We start from the raw sequence: 20,425 nt of genomic DNA on the forward strand, positions 1-20,425 counted from the left end.
AAGGCATGTTGGTGGGATTGAGGAGGTCTTCGAAGTACTCTGCCCACCGGCCCACAACGTCCCGAGTAGAGGTCAGCAGCACACCATCCCCACTATAAACAGTGTTGGTGCTGCACCGCTTCCCCCCCCTGAGACGCCGGATGGTGGACCAGAATCGCCTCGAAGCCGTGCGGAAGTCTTTCTCCATGGCCTCTCCAAACTCCTCCCACACCTGAGTTTTTGCCTCAGCAACCGCCCTCCTAACCCTAACTTTGGCAAATAAAGAGCAAATGTTTCCAAATTCTCAATGATTGTTATGTACAATAGTACGTTTGAAGCACCAAAAAATAGCAACTATTAATTTCTTTTATCCAGTAATCTGTCATATACTTAACATTAGAACGGGATTTTCCAGAAAACCTACACTCTCATCTTTTCAGGAAGTCTAATCTTTGTGCCCTGCTATATTTTTTCATATTAGCAATGAAAAAATATAAATACACACAATATGTCTGAAAACTGGTGACTGACTTTTTCTTGTCAGGCTTAAGTGATAGAAATAGGAGAAAGAGCGATTGTCTTGGCCATTAAAAAAACAACACAAAACAGTATTTATTTATTTTACAATTTTGTTATTGTTTCTTTTTTAAGCAGCAGCTGCTGATTAATCTGAGTGTTACAACCTTGACATGATTATATGAGTTGTTTTACCGAGAAATTGATCAGAAGCGCCGTGAAAATGAACGGATCCGCCTCTCTGGCTGCAGTTCGCGCTCCCGACACGGGGGGCCGGATTTTCACAGAACAGAATTTTGCACAAGACCAACTCTAGTAGCTGAAGCCGACACATCACTAATGTTTTGGTTAAACCGTTAGCAAACAAGTACATTTAATCTACATATATCCTGGACAGACACATTGAGGAAATCCCCCCACATATAGTTGTTCTTATTGTGCCAATAAAACAGAGAAACATTCAGACCCACAATAATAAAAATCCCTTATAACAAAAAGTGTTATAAAGAAAAAAAAGCTGAGACAAGGAAGGCTTATTGCTTCCATTTCCATATTCTTGTCTTGCAAAAATGTTGCTGCCAGATCTTCCTCTCATCTTGTTTTCTACTCTATTATTTGGTCTTTCTGTGTTCTTCCCCTCTGATTCTGATCAATTCCCCCGAAGGTGTTGGCAGAGGGAAAATTCGAAAGCAACTCTTTAAGTAACTGTTAGTACCACACCCAAGTATCTACATGTTAACTGTTATTGTCACAATAATTTCTATTTCTAAGATAACAAATCTGATTTCACAAAAAAATGGATTTGGGTTACTTCAGGCTGCAGTGTGAACGTAGCCAAAATGAGCAAATGAAGTATTAGGGTCTTCTAAAGAAACAAACAAAACAACAAACCTTGTCCTAATGGTCAATTATTTGTACACAATCCTCAACCATTAATTTTTAATGCTGGAGAGGAAAATGCTAATGTACATTAATACAATGCATACATGAGTCAAATTTTTAAAATATACTTCGTTTTCAACAACAGTTCAAATCTGCACATTAAAATAAAGAAGGATTTAAAAACAGTTGTAAGGCTTTGGGTTTATGTTTTTAAATAAACATTCTGCTGGAAAGAGATAAAATAAAAAATTAAGGAATGCAAGTGATGTCTTTGGCACCAAGAATTTTGAATGGCCTATCTTGTGACTTGGGTAGGGCCTTGGTAAGTTTCATCAGCCTGGACTTTGCACGATGACAAATAAAAAATATATTGTTGCATCAAAGTTGAAAAGAGTAGATAATTCCTGGCCTTATACTACACTTAAGAACCATGGTAGCCTCAGAATCAACTTTCCAATTTTAACTTCTGCATGTATTTTTGTGCTCATACATTTACCACATCATTTATCACATCACAGCATTGCAACATTTCAATGTTGCAATGCATGGAGAATAATTTGATCAGACTTTAACAGACATCTGTTAAATCTACATTGCAGAAAAACAAAAAAAGAAATCCTGCAGCCTGCAGAAAAAAAAGCAGATTTATTTTCCATTCAACAACTTTATGAAAACCACTGTAGGAGAAATTCAGCTTTGTATTTACATTTGAAAATTATCGTTTTGTAAGGGGCTATGCCTTGAAAATACAAGACAGACCCAGCATTGCACTCTGCAATACTTTCTGTGCTACCACAGGAAAGTCGGCCAATGACATGCATTAATGAGTAAAGAAATGAATACACTGTCAGAATATAGTGGGAACCTTTTCATAACACAATACAGAAAAACAAGACTTTGTTGAAATCTTGCAGGCATTTAAAAACACACTTAGAAAACTCAGTGGGCACAAATGGATACATCTAATCCAAAAGTAGCTTTCATGGCCGCTTCTGTGTCCCTATGGAATCTGTTACCAGTCAGCCTCACTCAGTCCAGGGAAGCAGCTGCTGTTTGTAAAGTCCAGCAAGAACTTTGGCTGCACATTGGATTATATGATGTTGGCTTAATCCTGTTACAGACTTGTGCCAATCTGTTCTGCTGATGTTCGGCAGACTGCGCTCCAAGATCTCTCCCACTGTAACGACCAGGCCGGACCAACGCAGGCTGTAGTCAGGCGGTGTAAGGGAATGAGCCTGTAGAGGATCACAAACCAATGAGATCCATGTAAGTGACTTTCCGTTAAGTACTTTAGAAGTTTACATTCAAACAAACATCATATTTTAGCCTCAGACAAAGATTTGGTCAGTCCATTATGGTCAATAACAAACAAGCAAGATTTCTGACTCTCTCAGACCTGTAACTTCCCTTTAAGAGGCTCCTCCATCCTCCATTCATTACCTGTATTAATGACACCTGTTTGAACTTATCAGTATAAAAGACACCTGTCCACAACCTCAGTCATACTCCAAACTCCACTATAGTGAAGACCTGTGCAATCACACTAGAAACAAAATTGTAGACCTGCACCAAGCTGGGAAGACAGAATCTATAAAATTGTAGATTGTGTGAAGTAGCTTGGTGTGAAGAAATTAACTGTGGGAACAACAATTAGAAAAAGGAAGACATATAAGATCACTGATAATTTCCCTTGATCAGGTGCTCCACACAAGAGCACCTGATCTTATGGTGCTCATAAGATCATAAGAACGATGAGCAAAAATCCCAAAACCACATGGGGGGACCTAGTGAATGACCTGCAGAAGGTAATTCACTAGGCAGTGAATTATAAAAGGCTACTGTACACACTACGCCGTCAGGGACTTAGATCCTGCAGTGCCAGACATGTTCCCCTGCTTAAGTCAGTATAGAGCATTTTGGTGTTCCAACAGAGTATTGGGAGAATGTCATATGGTCAGATGAAACCAAAGGAGAACTGTTTGGTACAAACACAACTCGTCATGTCTGAAGGAGAATGAATGCAGAGTTGCATCCAAAGCACCTACTGTGAAACATGAGGGTGAAAACATCATGGTTTGGGCCAGTTTATCTGCAAAGGGACCAGGACGACTGATCCATGTATATGAAAGAATGAATGGGGTCATGTATCGTGAGATTTTGAGTGAAAACTTCCTTCCATCAGCCGATGGAAGGAAGATCTTCATTCCTTCCATCAGCATTGAAGATCTTCAAGCACATCTTCAATGCACTTGAAGGTGAAACGTGACCAGGTCTTTCAGCATGAAAAAGATCCCAAGCATACCGCCAGGTCAATGAAGACGTGGCTTTGTAAGAAGCATTTCAAGGTAGGGCTAAAACATCATTGTAATAGAGGAGAACTGCATAAAGGGCTAAAATACCAGTAACAGTGTGTGCCAACCTTGTAAAGATTTATAGAGAACGTTTGACCTCTGTCATTTCCACCAAAGGATATATAACAAAGTACTGAGATGAACTTTTGTTATTCACTAAATACTTATTTTCCACCATAATTTGCAAATAAATTATTGTCATAAGAGAGGAGAAGTAGGACACAAAATTCAAAACATTATGGCTGTCATTGACCAGATTTGCTTACAATTACTTTCATACCAAAGTTACTGGTATTTTTCCATGTTCTAAATGTTAATGACTTGTTAATGCAGCATTTTTTTGTGTTTTGCAGAACGATTCTATAACAACATAACATCTTGCAGCCGCCATGGACTGGCTTTATATCTCAATAAAGATCCTGAAAAGCTATTGAATGAATATGGAGTAAGTATCAATTGTTTTAAAAAGGATATTTTCATTCACTGTGCTAAATGAGCTGTGGTGTAAATGTTTGTATTTCTCTTGCCAAGATTCAATGCCTTTGTGATGAAGAGTTGTTGAGTTTTACCACCACATTCATTTTTATTGTACAAATCACAGAACATATAATTTTCAAACACTACTATTAATGAATAGATTTTCTAACAAATGTGTTAGAAAATCTTTTCTCCTTAAAGATGATGTAAAACTTTCATAAAAAATATTTTTCTACATTTGTTAAAACTGTCACCATGTTGTGTGTGTGGAAATAATATTATGAAATTATTTTTGTTGAACATTACATTAATGTATAATCGTGAATTTACCTAGATGAGTTACAAGGAGACTACAAATGGAGACTACAAATGAGTCTGGCCTTTGATAGCCTTTAACATGAATTTGCATAAGGAAGTGATGATGGCAGCCTGTAGGACAAGGTAAAAGTGCAGCATAAAGAAGACCAGAACACAGGAACAAAAATGAGATGAATCAAATTGTAGTTAAAATTATAACTTTGTTCCAGGACAGAATCTGTTGCTACAGATCAAAGATGTTTGCTTCAAAGTAGGCATCTTTGCTCTGTAACCTCAATAAAACTTTTTATGACTACTGGCCTTAGTCAAAAGGCTGACAGGATGGGGGCGGGCTGCACAGCAGAGCAAGACAGACACTGGAGGGTTATATAGAAGGAGACAAAAACAAAAAACCTCAGATCTCACAGGGATTGCCTTTGGGTAACTCTGTATGCACATTTGATGCTTAAGTGATATATCAAGTGATGTACCAAGATACATCTTGTACTTTTAATAAACTTTGGTTGATTTTAACTCTTTGACCCTTTTGGAATCTCCTGCTTCAACGAACCTTAGCTGGAGACGTGAAAGTTTTCCAACATATGACAGTATAGCATGAGACTGAATCTGTGAAAAGATGGAGCTCGTCCACCACCTCCACCTTTACAGTAGAGTCAGTTATCATGAAGAATATAAAAATGGTGCAAGTTTAATATGACAGAGGTTTATGTAATTATCTTGTCTCTTTTTGTCTGTTCTTAGAGTGGGAACCCTGATGAAATCCAGTTCAGGTGACAAAATTTCTGATGAGCTGTCCTGGTTTTGATGAGATGAGGCTTTTGAAGAAGAGTCTAGTTTCCCATTACACGCTGAAGAAGTGTGTGGGGGTGTGGATTCGTCCTGACCTGGATGAGATGAGGCCTCCGATCTAGTAGCTGCAACAGCAGCAGTAAGTTTGCAGAGCATAGCTTTATCCCATGTTTATTAAGATGGTGTCCATCAGGTCCAAAACGGTGGAACGTTCAGAGAAGATCAGTGGTTATCAATGAAGGTCACTGTGCTGGCAGCACATGCTTTTATCAGCCATTTGTTTATAGAAATCAGTCGAGAGTATTTCAAGTCACCCCATCCTATTGCTGGGACAGAGCCACTAAGAAAAATCTTCTTTTAGTTTTCCAGTAGTGTTCCAAAGAATTGCAAAGTCTTTTGTCAGAATCTCCGATTGTTTTGCTAGATCATTAGCTCCCCCATGCACAACTAGAGTTTCAATATTCGGCTGATCAGTGGTTAGAGAGAGTATCCATCCATCCATCCATCCATTTTCTTCCTCTTTATCTGGGGTCAGATTGTGAATGTGAAGCGCTTCACATTCGGCTGCGAACCGCTCCAGCGAGAACTGCAGATCATGACCTCATGAAGCCAATAGCAAAACATCATCTGCAAAAAGCAGATATGCGATCCTAAGGCTACCAAAACGGATCCCCTCAACACCTTGACTGCGCCTAAAAATTCTGTCCATGAAAGTAATGAACAGAATTGGTGACAAAGGGTAGCCCTGGCGGAGTCCAACTCTCACTGGAAACGAGCCCGACTTACTGCCTGCAATGCAGACCAGACTCTGACACCCGGTACCCCATACTGCCGGAGAACCCCCCACAGGGCTTCCCGAGAGACACGGTTGAACGCCTTCTCCAAGTCCACAAAACACATGTAGACCAGTTGAGCGAACTCACAAGCACCCTCCAGGACCCTGCTGAGGGTGTAGAGCTGGTCCAGTGTTCCACGACCAGGACGAAAACCATACTGCTCTTCCTGAATCTGAGGTTTGACTATCCGACGGACTCTCCTCTCCAGGATCTCTGAATAGACCTTGCCAGGGAGGCTTAAGAGTGTGACTCCCCATAATTGGAGCACACCCTCCGGTCCCCCTTTTTGAACAGGGGGACCTCCACCCCAGTCTGCCAATCCAGGGGAACTGCCCCTGATGTCCATGCAATATTGCAGAGTCGCGTCAGCCAACACAACCCTACAACATCCAGAGCCTTAAGGAACTCCGGGTGGATCTCATCCACCCCCGGGGCCTTGCCACCGAGGAGCTTTTTAACCACCTTGGTGACTTCGTCCCCAGAGATTGGAGAGCCCAACCCAGAGTCCCCAGGCTCAGCTTCCTCAATGGAAGGCATGTTGGTGGGATTGAGGAGGTCTTCGAAGTATTATGCCCACCGGCCCACAACGTCCCGAGTTGAGGTCAGCAGCACAACATCCCCACTGTAAACAGTGTTGGTGCTGTACTGCTTCCCCCTCCTGAGACGCCGGATGGTGGACCAGAATCACCTCAAAACTGTATGGAAGTCTTTCTCCATGGCCTCTCCAAACTCCTCCCACGCCCAAGTTTTTGCCTCAGCAACCACCCGAGGCGAATGCCACTGCGCCTGCCGGTACCCATCAGCTGCTTCTGGAGTCCCATAGGCCAAAAAGGCCTGATAGGACTCCTTCTTCAGCCTGACAGCATCCCTCACCGTAGGTGTCCACCAACGGGTTCGAGGGTTGCCGCCGCGACAGGCACTGACAACCTTGTGGCCACAGCTCAGATAAACTGCCTCGACAATGGAGGCACGGAACATGGTCCACTCAGACTCAATGTCCGAATAGAGAGAGTATTTCATCTCCGACAGTAAGTACTTTTGGCATATTTGTGATTTTCTTGGTGTTCACTTTGGGGGGGTGAATGTGCTTTGTAATTGTGGCTGATGTCTGAAGGTGAGGTTTCCCTCACGGGTTCTCGTTGAAGTGCAGCAAATCTGTTTTTCAGTGAGATTCCCACAGAGTCGGAGTGCGTTATTACTTGGGTTGGTCGTTTTGTCCTGCGAAACAGAGCCGGGGGAATAATTTCTCCTTGTTTGTTTTCCTTCGGTGCAGCAGATGATGAAATCGGATGTAGGAACATTCCAGGGTGGGCTGCATGGTGCAGGGCATGCAGCGTCTTCAATGTAGGAAGAGTGGTTTCATTCCTACAAAGATTGTTTAATGCACAGATTCCTGTCCATAATATTTAGAGAATGGATTTTTCTCTATTTTCCTATTAACCTTGAACTCTGAATGTGCACAATATAGTTTGCATTTATACCTGCTGAATGTGTTCCAGTGTCAGAGGAGTTGCTTGTGTGAAGACCTCCACACAGATGCCATGACCAGGGTCTTCCAAGATTAAACAGCCAATGTCAAACCACCTAAATGCAAAACACAATATTTAGTATCACATTGCAACTCTTACATCTTTTGATTCTGGAGGGCAACAGCAACAGTTTATCACAAAAATCACTGGGATTGCAATATGGCATAAAATTCAAATCGCAATATATATTGTGACCGGTGATGATAATACATAACATGATATAACTTGTATAAAACGTACAATAGAAATGAAAAAAAAATCACATAATTGAGTGAAACATATCTGTATGTGTTAAAACATGTCTAACAAATGTTATTTGTACATAATGTTTTTTTAAGTTCAGCTTATATTTAATGATGACTATGTGGTTTCTCTATATAGCAACACAATAACTAATGTAATGGATGTCTGCATCAAATCCTGCCTTTTCTTCCCAGTGTTGTGACTGGGACCTTTAGTTAGTTGCATTGCTGGTATTCAGCTATCTACATGCAGTCGTTTTAACGTGGTAAAACAAATTGCTTGTACTTCTTCAGTCTTACGAGACGGGGTCATTAGACCCTGCAAGTGTTTTTACTCTGTGCACAGACAGTGGGGTCGCACTGAGCCCACATGAGCTCAGTGTGATGTGAATGGAAGTCAATACAAAGCCCTAATATGGGTTAAAAATACAAATGCATGTGTGAGGGTAGCTGAGTGCTTGTGTGTGTTTTGGAAGTTTTCTTCATACTTCTCTGGAAAAAGTTCAGCTATGAAGTTTTCCAAAGCGACTACAGGCTGCTTCTCATGAATCACACCAGCTCGACGCAAGCCATCAATGCGTTCTTGGGCCCCCTGTAGACATATACACCTGCTTACCTTTTAAGAAATAATTTCACACAAGTGTGTGCATACGCTCCTGTTGTGATAAAATGCTGTAGTAACTGAGTTATTAGCTACCTTGTGTCCTAATTTTGATCTTTAACGAGAAAGAAAAAAAACACTAGGTATATCCCTATCTGATCCCAAGTGTCACTTAAGGCATGACTGACTGGTCGGATTGGAGTAGTCTAAATAAAAAGACCAAAAACAGAGAGAGAACTAAGTGATTGACAGAAATTCAACATCAAGAGTGGAAAACCAGTAATGTCGAACCAAACAGAAATTGTGGTGGTTTACATACTGTGGCAAAATAGTCAATATGGATAGTTTAGAAATTTTTTTGAGTTTTCTGTGGACTAGTTCTGGTGTGAGGATGTCATCTGGTGGTGGAAAAAAGTACTATAGACACAATTGGATTTCAAAAAGACATGTTGCTTCATACAAAAGTATAATGTATTTTGTTGGGCGTATCGAACTTTAAAAATACAAAAAGGATTAATGAGATGAATACAGAAGGAAATACTTACAGTGAGGCTTGCAGAATACAAGAAATTGGCCAAAAACAAAAAAACAAATCTCTTTTCAGCAAAGCTGATCTATTAGTGTGTTCTGTAACTGTACTTTTCCTGTTGGGTGACTGGAATTTAAATTGAGTGGATAAGAAAAGCATGAGGAGGGCCTAAAAAAATGTAAGAAACTGCCATTTATAATGGCGTAATACATGTCAGAAGCAGGGAAAGTATGGTGTATCGTTTGGTCACTGAAAGCTATCAGATGTAACTGAACACCGTTCCATGCCATACAATGACCAAAATAGACACCATAAATTTCCACGTTCCACAAAGTAGTCTTGCAACAACATAAAAAGAATAATTTTGAATTGATTTTTACCTTATTTTACAATGTTCTAAGCCATAAACCTTTTAACTTTTAGAGGTATTTTTAAAAAAAAAGCCCATCTAGGGACAAGTGCTGCGAATTAGCTGTTGCTATTGCACTATGACATAAACATGGGACTGCTGTTTTGTTCAGTTTGTCTATGTCGCTGTATGTCTGTCCCTACCAAATAAACCAATTAAATTAAAATTAAACCAGCAACCTTTTATCCACATGCATGGGAAAAGTGGTGATATATGGCCCTCATGGCTTTCCATTGAGCCCACCTAACTCGGCATGTGTGTGAGTGTCGGTGACACAAAATAGAAACGTGTTTTCGTCGAGCTTTTCTCAACTCTGAGAGGTGTGGTTTTGATGGTGGGGTGGGGCGACCCCTCTTATATTGGCAGGGAAAAAGTTGGCCTAGACATCCGCTATCTGGGCTGGGTTAAAAATGCTTGAAGTCTCTACCTGCAGTACAGACAGTTGGAACTTGGTGGTTTGCCCAGTGACATGGCTTACAACTTTTCTTCTTTTGGAAAACTCAGCTTCTTCTAACAATGTTTATCAGAAATGTTTTTAAAAATGATAAATATCAAGAAGAAGAATCAGTGAACTGACCTTAGCTCCAGCTGCATAACCCACTGGTTGAGGGGCAATGTTGGACTGACTTGGCTCTCCAGTGACCGTTGCCATCCCAAAAACCTCCTGGAAGGCCTCTCTTACAGCTTGCACGCTCATGTCCTTATCAGAAGCCACTACAATGTCAATGTCTCCACCTGACTCTGAGGGCAGCAACACAGAAGAATTAACGAAGACCTTCAAATGTTTGGTCACCTAACCAGGTGACCAAAGGACGAAATGTGAGAAGCTTAACCTACTGATGTATGGTGCCATGCCAGGGTCCAGAGTAGTGATCATGGACTCTACTGAGTGTTTGGTTTTATTTAGGACGTTCCTTACCACAGGATTACCTGCTACTCCCTAAAGAGACACACAGGGAACACACACGAACAAGACAACCATAGTTAGCATTTAGCTTCAATACTGTAGTTTTACATAATTTTCTTTTGTATTTTACTGAATTACAGAGTGCTTGACCAAATTGTGTCAAATGGCAAAACAATAAATTGATTTATCTCACAGCACCTTAGTGGTTCACTTCACACAGTATTTATAAATTCTGTGTGAGACCATTTGTATTATATTATAGTTATTGTTTATTATGAGACCTAGACTCTGGACAGTGAGGATGACTTTGCAGCATTATGTAAAATTAACTTTTTTGAGCTTTAGATTATGTTACTAAAAACATGCATGAAGTGTTGCCTTGATTCTGTCATGCATGTTCAAAAAATCCTTTCATTTAAAACCAGGCCTGGTGGCATGGGCGGGTATTTAGGGGCATTGCTCACAGAGTCAGTTGTGCACCCACCCCCAACCCTCCCCAACTGGAAGCTTTTTTCTCCCTTTCTACCAGGAGAGAGCAACTTTTTATCATTCCTATCTCGATTTGATACATTAGGGGCTGCCCCACTTCCCGTATCTGTGCCCTCTGTACCTCTTTTTCAGCTGCTACAGCTGTTTAATCCACTGTTAGCAAGTCATAAGATGTTTTTCCAAGCCACCTTTAAACACAACATGAGTGCCAAGATGCTCACACCAGTTTTACACCAGTGCAGCAGCAATGAAGACATGCTGCTGCTATGCAGGGACAAGTTTGCATAGCTCACCCCCAGCTAACCAAGTGAGCTGATTAATGCTGTTGGATGCATGTAATGTTAGCTAAATGATGTTTAGCTAATGCCAATAAGTCACATTAAGCTTATTAACAAGAATAGGCTACTAATTTTGTTGCCATCTGTGTTCAAAAGTGGGTAGTGCTGGTTACACTTAGTTGAGTAATGTTTTAGAAAAAAAAAGTTACTTAGAGCAGATTTATTGCACTGTATTTTTTTTCTTTTGAGTAATATTTCTACTCTCGAGTAGATTGATTTGGCACTTAAATAGATTTCTTTGAAAAAGATTTCAGAGACTGGAGACATTAGATTCTTAGATTTCTGCAACATATGACCTAATGTTTATGCAAATCTGAGCATAATTGCTCAACATTTTATGTCACTGTTTACATCCTTATTATTTTGCAATAATAAACATGGTTATTTTATTTGAAAGGTTAAATAAAGGTTTGTTTGTGCATTTATATTAAAGTAAAAGCTTGTTTACTCTGCGCATTCTACTCCCCTACCCCCCCCAAAAATAAACCAGTGTACCCCCTGCTAAACTCCTCTGGAGCCGGGGCTTTTTAAAACATCTGGGTGGACCGCCTTAGAGAAGCATCTCCTTTTCTGAGCTGCAGTTTCCAAGCTTTGGAGCTTCCACCTTCTCCTCCTCCACCACTCCTCCACTGAGCTCCGGCAGACTGCCGAGCAGCAATTAGCAAACAGCTGGTGGAACTGCGTATCTGCTGAGCTCATTATAGAAGCTACTACTCAGTGCACCACCAGTGGAAATGTTGATAAAGGATTAATAGAAGGGCAATGTTGTGATGACTTCCAAAAGAGAGTTTCAGAAAGAGCAGGAGTTTTTAAACAGACAAAGCCAAATTTCAAGGCGTTAAATAAGGAAGTAATATTTATTTTAGTTTTCTTGGACAATTTTTTTACTGCTCAAATAACTTGTCAATGTGTATGTTTTATGTGTATGACAAAGTTGATACTGGTAATGTTTCTAGGTCAAATTGTAAGGCATGGGGCATGCTGTGGTGGCGCAGGGGGTTAGCACGCCCCACATTTGGAGGCCTTAGTCCTCGACGCGGACGTCGCGGGTTCGACTCCCGGTCCCGACGACCTTTGCCGCATGTCTTCCCCCCCTCTCCTCGCCCTCTTTCCTGTCTGCCTACTGTCGAAAAATTACGAGCCACTAGCGCCGCAAAAACTCTTCGGAGAAAAAAATAGAAAAATAAATAAATAAATTAAAAAAATTGTACGGCATAAGATTTTAATTTCTGTTTCACATTCTCAAAAAGAAGTCTAAACGTAATTTAAAGCCACATGTGATTGCGGAGCTGTTACCTTTAAAAAACCCCAGATCCCTTTTGGGGAAGTGGTGTCTTCAGACACTCTAGGGTCCTCATCCTCCTCTGGGAAAGTAATTGGAGATCCAGTATTTAGTCCTCCTGTCACTGCTGAATGCTTATAGATGGTGTTAGAAACAACACCTAGACAAATAAAACAGCAGACATTCAATTAAGACAGACAATTAGAAAAGTTAAAATATACCTATGTAAGAGATATATTTATTTTTAATAAGTCTTTATTTAACAAGGTAAAAAGCTATTGAGTTCAAGACCACAAGCATGTGTTGGCCAAGAGGCGGCAGTACACTTAGTGGACAAGCCAAAGGAACCATAACAAAAAAATAGAAATAGTGCAAAAAAGTGCAGTAGTCATTACAGAAGCAATCTAAAATTTATAAAGAAGTTAAGATTTAAAACATAGGCACTGATGTTAGGATTTCCATTGTTGGTGGAAAGGACTGAACGAAGTTCTGACAATTCCAGTTGAGACTGTAAGGCTTTTTAAGTAGAGAGGGCAGAGAAATTGAAAGTTTTCATCTTTTTGCTATTTTCACACGAGGAATATAGAGATACAACTGTCAGAGCGTCAGACAGAAAGGCTTTCGGTTCACTGACAGAAATTGCATAAATAAATAGGAACTAGGCCAATGAGAGCCTTGTTCAACAGAGCAACCCAGTACGCACCTTTCATTTAAGGAATGAATTTCATTTACATTTGCATCTCAAAAAGTGGAATATTGTGAAAAATTTTCTATTTTCATAAAGTTAAACTCAAATTACAGTATACAGTCATCACAGAGTGAACTATTTCAAGCATTTATTTTTGTAATAATGATGGCTTACAGAGTACAAAAAACCTTAAATTTAGTGTCATGGCTAAATTTTGAGTTTAGCCATGACATTTTAATGCATCATAATTAATTTTAAAAAAGTAACATCAGAGTAGTTTCAGAGGTTCTTGATGCACTAAAAATAAAAAATCCTGGGGCGTGCCGTGGTGGTGTAGCGGTTAGCGCAACCCGTATTTGGAGGCCTTGAGTCCCCGACGCGGCCGTCCTGGGTTTGACTCCCGGACCTGACGACATTTGCCGCATGTCTTCCCCCCTCTCCTTCCCCGTTTCCTGTCAGTCTACTGTCATATAAGGGACACTAGAGCCCACAAAAGACCCCTTGGAGGGGTAAAAAATAAAAAAATAAATAAAAAATCCTAAACCCCAAGGCTCTGACTTGGGGTCCCTTCTCTTTTCTCTTCTCTTGGCACTAAATTCAAAGGCATAAGAACTTCTGCTCTTGACACCACTTTGTTAAAAATGTAAATTCTGTTGCGACACCTCCAGGCACTGCAACCATCTTCTGATGTCTATTTATTTCTCATTTTGTACTATTTATTTCTTTATCTTTGTATATTATGTATATACACATAACCTGCATCTTAACTCGAGTCGAGCAAATCTCAATCTCGTTGTAATCTGTTGATGACAATGACAAATAAATCTTATCTTATCATCTGCATTCTTCCCCTTGGCAATATATTCTGTAAATTTGATGTTTATCTTCACTGTTATACTGATGACACCCAGCTCTAAATCACCACTAAACCTTTGTCTGCTCTTCCGCCTACCTCCCTCATGGATCTTAACAAGCTTCGCCCACAACCGATTCACATGACCACAAGTCTCACAAACAAAGCCTCGCGGTGAGTTGTTTCTATGTAAACATGACTCGATTAGTGCATCATTTCTACCGGATTTTCACAATATATCAGCTACTGCAATGGACAAAGGAACTAACAAGTTCATGTCATCATCTGGGAGGAGGTTACTGGTTTCTCAGTCAAGCTGGTTGCAAACCTGAGGCCAGCAGGTGTCAGTCAGTTATGGTAGATCTGAAATTTGGTTTGATGACCTCAATATGAGAAGCTACAGACTGATAGGAGGAACCAAAGAGCTCTGTAAAGGTAAAGGCAAATCTTATGAAGTTGGGGTATAATTAATTTAATTTCACATAATTACCACGGTAGAAGCCATTTGTTTGTTAAAATTTTATGAAATATATTTGTTCTATTTGATGTTTGTTGTGAATGACGTATACTCACAAACGAACGAGGTAATTAGTCCAACGTTTAGAAACTACAGCGGCTGTAATGCGCCACAGCAAAAGGAAACAAAGATAAAATAACCCGAACAAGTCATCAACTCAAAACCACTCGTACCTTTTTACTCTCTCTTGATCTTTGTAGTTTAAGCACACCTGTTACCGTGGCAATCGCCTGTGCCCCGCAAGACGAGCAAAGATTACGTTAAAAACATAGCATTCAGTCCGTTACGAGTTTCCAGGCTCGATATTTATTTCTCGATTATTAATCAGCGCTTCCCTGAACACAGCGATGGTTGATTGACTAACTGTACTTGGTGCTAACGTGGCTAACACGAGTAACAGTTTAGTCCAAAGCCTTTTCTGCTAAAATAAAAACTTTAGTGTATGTCAGATACAGTACACATTGCATATTGATCTGTTTAGCTAATGTAAGACAGGCTTCAAGGTGTAGCATAATGGTAGTATCAGTACTGCCATTATGCTACACGGTACTGCCATGTACTTAGCTAACGGGAAGCATGTGTTTGTGAGACGGCCACGCACATGGTAGCCGCGCTACAACGTAGAATGGGCATCGGCCAATGAAAAGCGGCCCCTGTGGTAAGGTCCATAGCTTGTATCTCTGACATAAAACCTGGTTCACTCTAAACTCAGCACCAAAACTGAGATTCTCATCATTGGTACCAAATCCACCCCATCTGATAGTGATAGTTTTTCTTTCACTCTTGATAATTTTACCTCAGGTTAATAGTCTAGGTGTCATCCTTGACAGCACGCCATCCTTCAAATTCTACATTAATCACGTCACCAGGTCTGCCTACTTCCACCTACATAATATTAACTGCCTCAATCCTCTTTCTCCATTTACCTGTTGTCCCATCTGCCCATTTCACTGCTATGGGTCATAGAGCATTCAGCTGCACTGCCCCTTGAATTCATAACCATCCCAACTTATAAATATTGATTCACTCCATTTCCAATTACAACTGAAAACATTTGCTTAAACAACTTTTTCTATCTGACCCCTTTTGATCCATTAAATTAATTTAACTAGTTTACTGCTGTATCTTTTAATTGATTTGATGTATTTTGTGTGGTATTTTTGAGTGTCCAAAAAAGGTGTCCATATGTAAAATTTGTAGTAGAATGAACATGAGTGTTGTATGCAAACGCAGCCCGTTTCATGTGTTCATCCCACTAACCACCTTGTGAATAAAGGTACTTGGCAAACTGTCCTTTTATTTATCCGTTAGCCCATTCCACCATTCTGACTGACATTACATGATATGGATATGTCCTTGTTTTGTGTACTCCCATACTTGAACACAGACATTTACTAAGGTCTTTAGTCAAATCAATCAATCAATCAAATTTTATTTGTATAGCACATAGTAGCAAGGCATTTCAAAGTGCTTTACATCATTACCAACACAGAAACACAATGCAATATGGAATCAACAATCAAAACACAGCATTAAGTCAAGTTCCATCAATAAATTTGTAATTGATTACATTTCAAATACAATTCTAAACAGGTGGTTTTTTACTCGAGATTTAAAAGAAGTCAGTGTTTCAGCTGTTTTACAGTTTTCTGGAAGCTTGTTCCAAATTTGTGGTGCATAGATGCTGAAAGCTGCTTCTCCTCGTTTGGTTCTGGTTCTGGGGATGCAGAGCAGACCAGAACCAGAAGACCTGAGAGGTCTGGAAGGTTGATACAACAACAGCAGATCTTTAATGGAGTTCAGTGATTTGTAAACCAACAACAGTATTTTAAAGTCTATTCTTTGAGCTACAGGGAGCAAGTGTAGGGACTTTAAAGCTGGTGTTATGTGCTCTATCTTCCTGGTTTTAGTGAGAATGCGAGCAGCAGCATTCTGGATCAGCTGCAGCTGTTTGATTGATTTGTTGGACAGACCTGTGAAGACGCTGTTGCAATAATCAATGCGACTAAAGATAAATGCATGGATGAGTTTCTCTAGATCTGGCTGAGACATTAGTCCTTTAATCCTGGAAATGTTCTTCAGGTGATAGAAGGCCGACTTTGTAACTGTCTTTATGTGGCTCTGGAGGTTCAGGTCAGAGTCCATCACTACTCCCAGGTTTCGGGCCTGATCGATGGTTTTTAGTTGTAATAACTGAAGCTGTGCATTGACTCTACATCGTTCCTCTTTAGGTCCAAAAATAATAACTTCAGTTTTGTTTCTGTTCAGCTGGAGAAAGTTTTGGCACATCCACACATTTATCTGTTCTAAGCATCTGTTCAGTGATTGGATGGGCTCTGAGTCACCTGGTGACATCATAATGTAGAGCTGTGTGTCATCTGCATAGTTATGGTAGCTAATATTATTTCCTGTTATAACCTGGGCTAGTGGGAGCATATAAATATTGTATAAAAGGGGTCCTAGGATTGAACCTTGGGGTACCCCACATGTGACCTTTGACCTCTTTGATGAGAAGTTTCCAATTGAAACAAAGAAATCCCTGTTCTTTATGTAGGATTCAAACCAGTTAAGCACTGGACCGGAGAGTCCAACCCAACTCTCCAGTCAATTCAGTAATATGTCATGGTCAACAGTGTCAAAAGCTGAACTGAGGTCCAACAGAACCAGCACTGTGGTTCTCCCACAGTCTGTATTTATATGGATGTCATTGAACACTTTTACGAGGGCGGTCTCTGTGCTGTGGTGAGCACGAAAACCAGACTGGAAGGAGTCAAAGAGGTTGGTTATAGTTAGGAAGCTAGTTAATTGTTTACACACAGCTTTTTCAATAACTTTGCTGATGAATGGGAGGTTGGAGATCGGCCTGTAATTCTGCATTAGTGATTTGTTCAGATTGTTCTTTTTTATAAGTGGTTTGATTACTTCTGTTTTTAAAGCCTGGGGGAAAACGCCTGATGAGAGCGATGAGTTTACTATTTGGATCAGGTCAGTAGCAACGACAGGCAGGACTTTCTTAAGGAAATGTGTGGGTAAAACATCCAGACAGCAGGAACTGGAGCTTAGTTGACTTATAAGTTCCTGTAGGGTTTTATAATCAAGTAGTTGAAATTGGGTCATTTTTCCTGTATTTGTTTTGTTTGGGCACAGCTTTATAGTGGCTTTATAGTGAATGTACAGATGAATGTGAATGTACAGATTAATCCTCTGATTTTTTGAATTTGCTCTGAAAAGAAGCTTTTGCTTTTCAATCAAGAAAACATCATTACAGTCCTTGAATATTCAGATCAATGGAAACCCTATAGAGCAAGTATCACAAGAAAAATATTTAGGAATTATTCTGGATGCTCAGTTAAATTTTAGGAGCCATGTTGATAAAATCAGCAAAACTGTTAGATCAAATATAAACTGTTTTAAAATTGTTAGAAATTGTTTAACTCTTCAAGATAGATAAGAGATAAGATAAGATAAATCTTTATTGTCATTGTCACAAGGACAACGAAATTCAAAGGGTGCCATCAGTTGGTGTACATGCCCAAAAACAAAAAATAACTGTCTCACAATTCACACACAACGCAAGAATCAACACAACGCACTCTGTGTGTGATTGATTTGTTGATTTGTGAAACATCACTGTGCAGAGATGCTTTTTAACTCAATGATCCTTTCACATTTTCCCTATGGAGCTACTGTCTGGTCTCAGACTAGTCAAACTATACTCAAACCATTAGCAAGACTCTATAATCGGTCTTTGAAAGGTTTATATCAAAAGCCAATCAGATTCCATCATTGTCACATTTTGGCTAAATTCGGCATTTTTGACTTTTCTGATTTTATAAATTATAATCTTTTAAAATTGATTTTTAAGTGTTTAAATGGATATGCACCTAAATCATTAAGTGATTGCATAAATAGACTGCAGGGCAACAGCAGATCTACTAGAGCAGCTTCAAATGGAAATTGTAAGGTTCCCTTTCGAAGAACCACTTTTGCTCAAAGTGCTCTGTCCATGAGAGGATCTGCAGTTTGGAACTCACTTCCTGTTGATTTAAAGTCTGTAACCAGTTTCAGTATGTTTAAGAAGCAAACAAAACTCTGGTTGTGTCAAAAACAGAACTGTACCTACTTTTGATGTTTCATGTTTCACTGTTTGTTCGATTATTACTTTAACTTTTAGAGGTTTTTTTTTTTTTTTTAAAGCCCATCTAGGGACAAGTGCTGCGAATTAGCTGTTGCTATTGCACTATGACGTAAACATGGGACTGCTGTTTTGTTCAGTTTATCTATGTCGCTGTATGTCTGTCCCTACCAAATAAACCAATTAAATTAAATTAAATTAAGCTGGAAAACTGGTTGCAGGCGGCAATACATTGGAATTCAGGCGGTAACGTCACAGGAGGGTTTGTGATTCTGTCAACTGTTGCAAATAAAGCTCGAGCATTGTTAATGTTTTTGTTTATGACATCTGCAAAGAAAGCCTCTCTTGCATGTTTTAGTGTTAAATGATAGTTACGTATTCTTTCTTTATAGATGTCACAATGAACGTGAAGTTGAGTTTTACGCCATTTTCGTTCTGCCCTAAGGCAGAGTTGTCTTGCAGATCTAACTGTTTGTGCATTTCTCCATGGAGAAATGCCAGACACAACCTTCATTTTAATTGGGGCAATAGAATCAATAATATCTGAAACTTTAGACTGAAAATCATTTACCAACTTATCTACATTAATACAGCTTAAGGGTGAGGAAGAAGAATAGATTTGATTAAAAGTTCCTGCTGTGTTTTCAGTGAGAGAACGTTTTGTGATGGTTGCTGTTTGTATAAGTGGGTTAAAAGATAAAGAACTTTCAAAGATAACAGCGAAGTGATCTGACAGGGCAACATCAATTACAGAGACAGTAAAAATATTACAGAGACAATATTCACACCCTTACTGATAACCAGATCCAGTGTGTGTCCTTGAGTGTGTGTTGCTTGTTTGACATGTAGTGTTAGACTAAAAGTCTCTAAAATATTAGCGAGCTTTTTTGCCTGACATCCCTGGTCTGTGTGTAGGCTGTGGGGAACAATGTGGCGACTAATGTAGTCTTCAAACAAGCACTTTTGCTACAGGTCAAGAAATGCATACAGGTCAATGTACTTTGTGAAATAGTTCATTACAACAAACATGTATCTGTTTCCATGAGCAGTGACAAGCAATTTTGTGAAATTCATTGCTATTTCTATCAAAACGGCTTTGAGGCAACATGTTTTAAAGGGACCTGCTGATGAGGCATTTGCTACTGGCATGTCTCATACACCACACATTGCAAACACCACATAGTTATGTTTCGAGCCATATATAGCCAGTAGCATCTGGCTTGAGCACATTGTAAAGTTGTTACTACATCAAAATGTCCAACAAGGGAATGGCTATGTAGCCCCCTGTACACTTACGTTTGGAGATCACTTGGGATAAAAATCTGTATAACAGGATCACCAGGGCAATGCCAAACCTGCCCACAGAGAAGAGCTGTGCTACCAATAAGTTTTGGAAACTTCGTCTAAAACTGCCTGTGCTCAGGAGAGTGCTCAGTGTGGATTGATTTTTTTTCTTTTTCAAACCTTCATTTCTGCCTTTCAGGGAGGAACATAGCTTTGTTTGGACAATTGCTCCTTCTTGCTTAGGACATTGTGTAGTTTGACTGATTTTGGGAATATTTTTCCATACATTGTTACTTTCTTATGATGTGCATAAGAACCATAGCAACAGATTGGTTTATAACAAGGAGCAGCTGATTAAAATTGAGGAAATACCACAACTGAAGCCAGAACTCTTAGAAAAGTTGAAAAGGAGGCATTGTGGATGCAGAGAGGAGAGAGAAGAGAAGGAAGTTCAAACAATCTTGTGGCAGACAA

General features: G+C 39.7%; 1 protein-coding gene across 2 annotated transcripts in view; it reads right to left on the reverse strand.

Moving 5' to 3' along the window:
- Positions 1-602: 602 nt before the first annotated feature.
- The window catches only part of prrc1 (proline-rich coiled-coil 1), a 43,509-nt gene continuing 23,686 nt past the window's right edge, over positions 603-20,425 (reverse strand). Inside the window, exons 4-9 of one of the 2 annotated variants that reach the window (XM_028026084.1) lie at positions 12,489-12,556; positions 10,296-10,398; positions 10,036-10,199; positions 8,408-8,511; positions 7,630-7,732; positions 603-2,612 (exon numbers count right to left, since the gene is read on the reverse strand). In XM_028026084.1, the coding sequence (XP_027881885.1) occupies positions 2,403-2,612; positions 7,630-7,732; positions 8,408-8,511; positions 10,036-10,199; positions 10,296-10,398; positions 12,489-12,556 (752 nt within the window). In that variant the 3' untranslated portion in view covers positions 603-2,402. Of the gene's footprint in view, positions 2,613-7,629; positions 7,733-8,407; positions 8,512-10,035; positions 10,200-10,295; positions 10,399-12,488; positions 12,635-20,425 lie in introns of both variants that reach the window. The other variant, XM_028026081.1, reaches the window with a different exon arrangement.

The sequence above is a fragment of the Xiphophorus couchianus genome, chromosome 8 (assembly GCF_001444195.1).
Source record: "Xiphophorus couchianus chromosome 8, X_couchianus-1.0, whole genome shotgun sequence".
Taxonomy (NCBI): domain Eukaryota; kingdom Metazoa; phylum Chordata; class Actinopteri; order Cyprinodontiformes; family Poeciliidae; genus Xiphophorus; species Xiphophorus couchianus.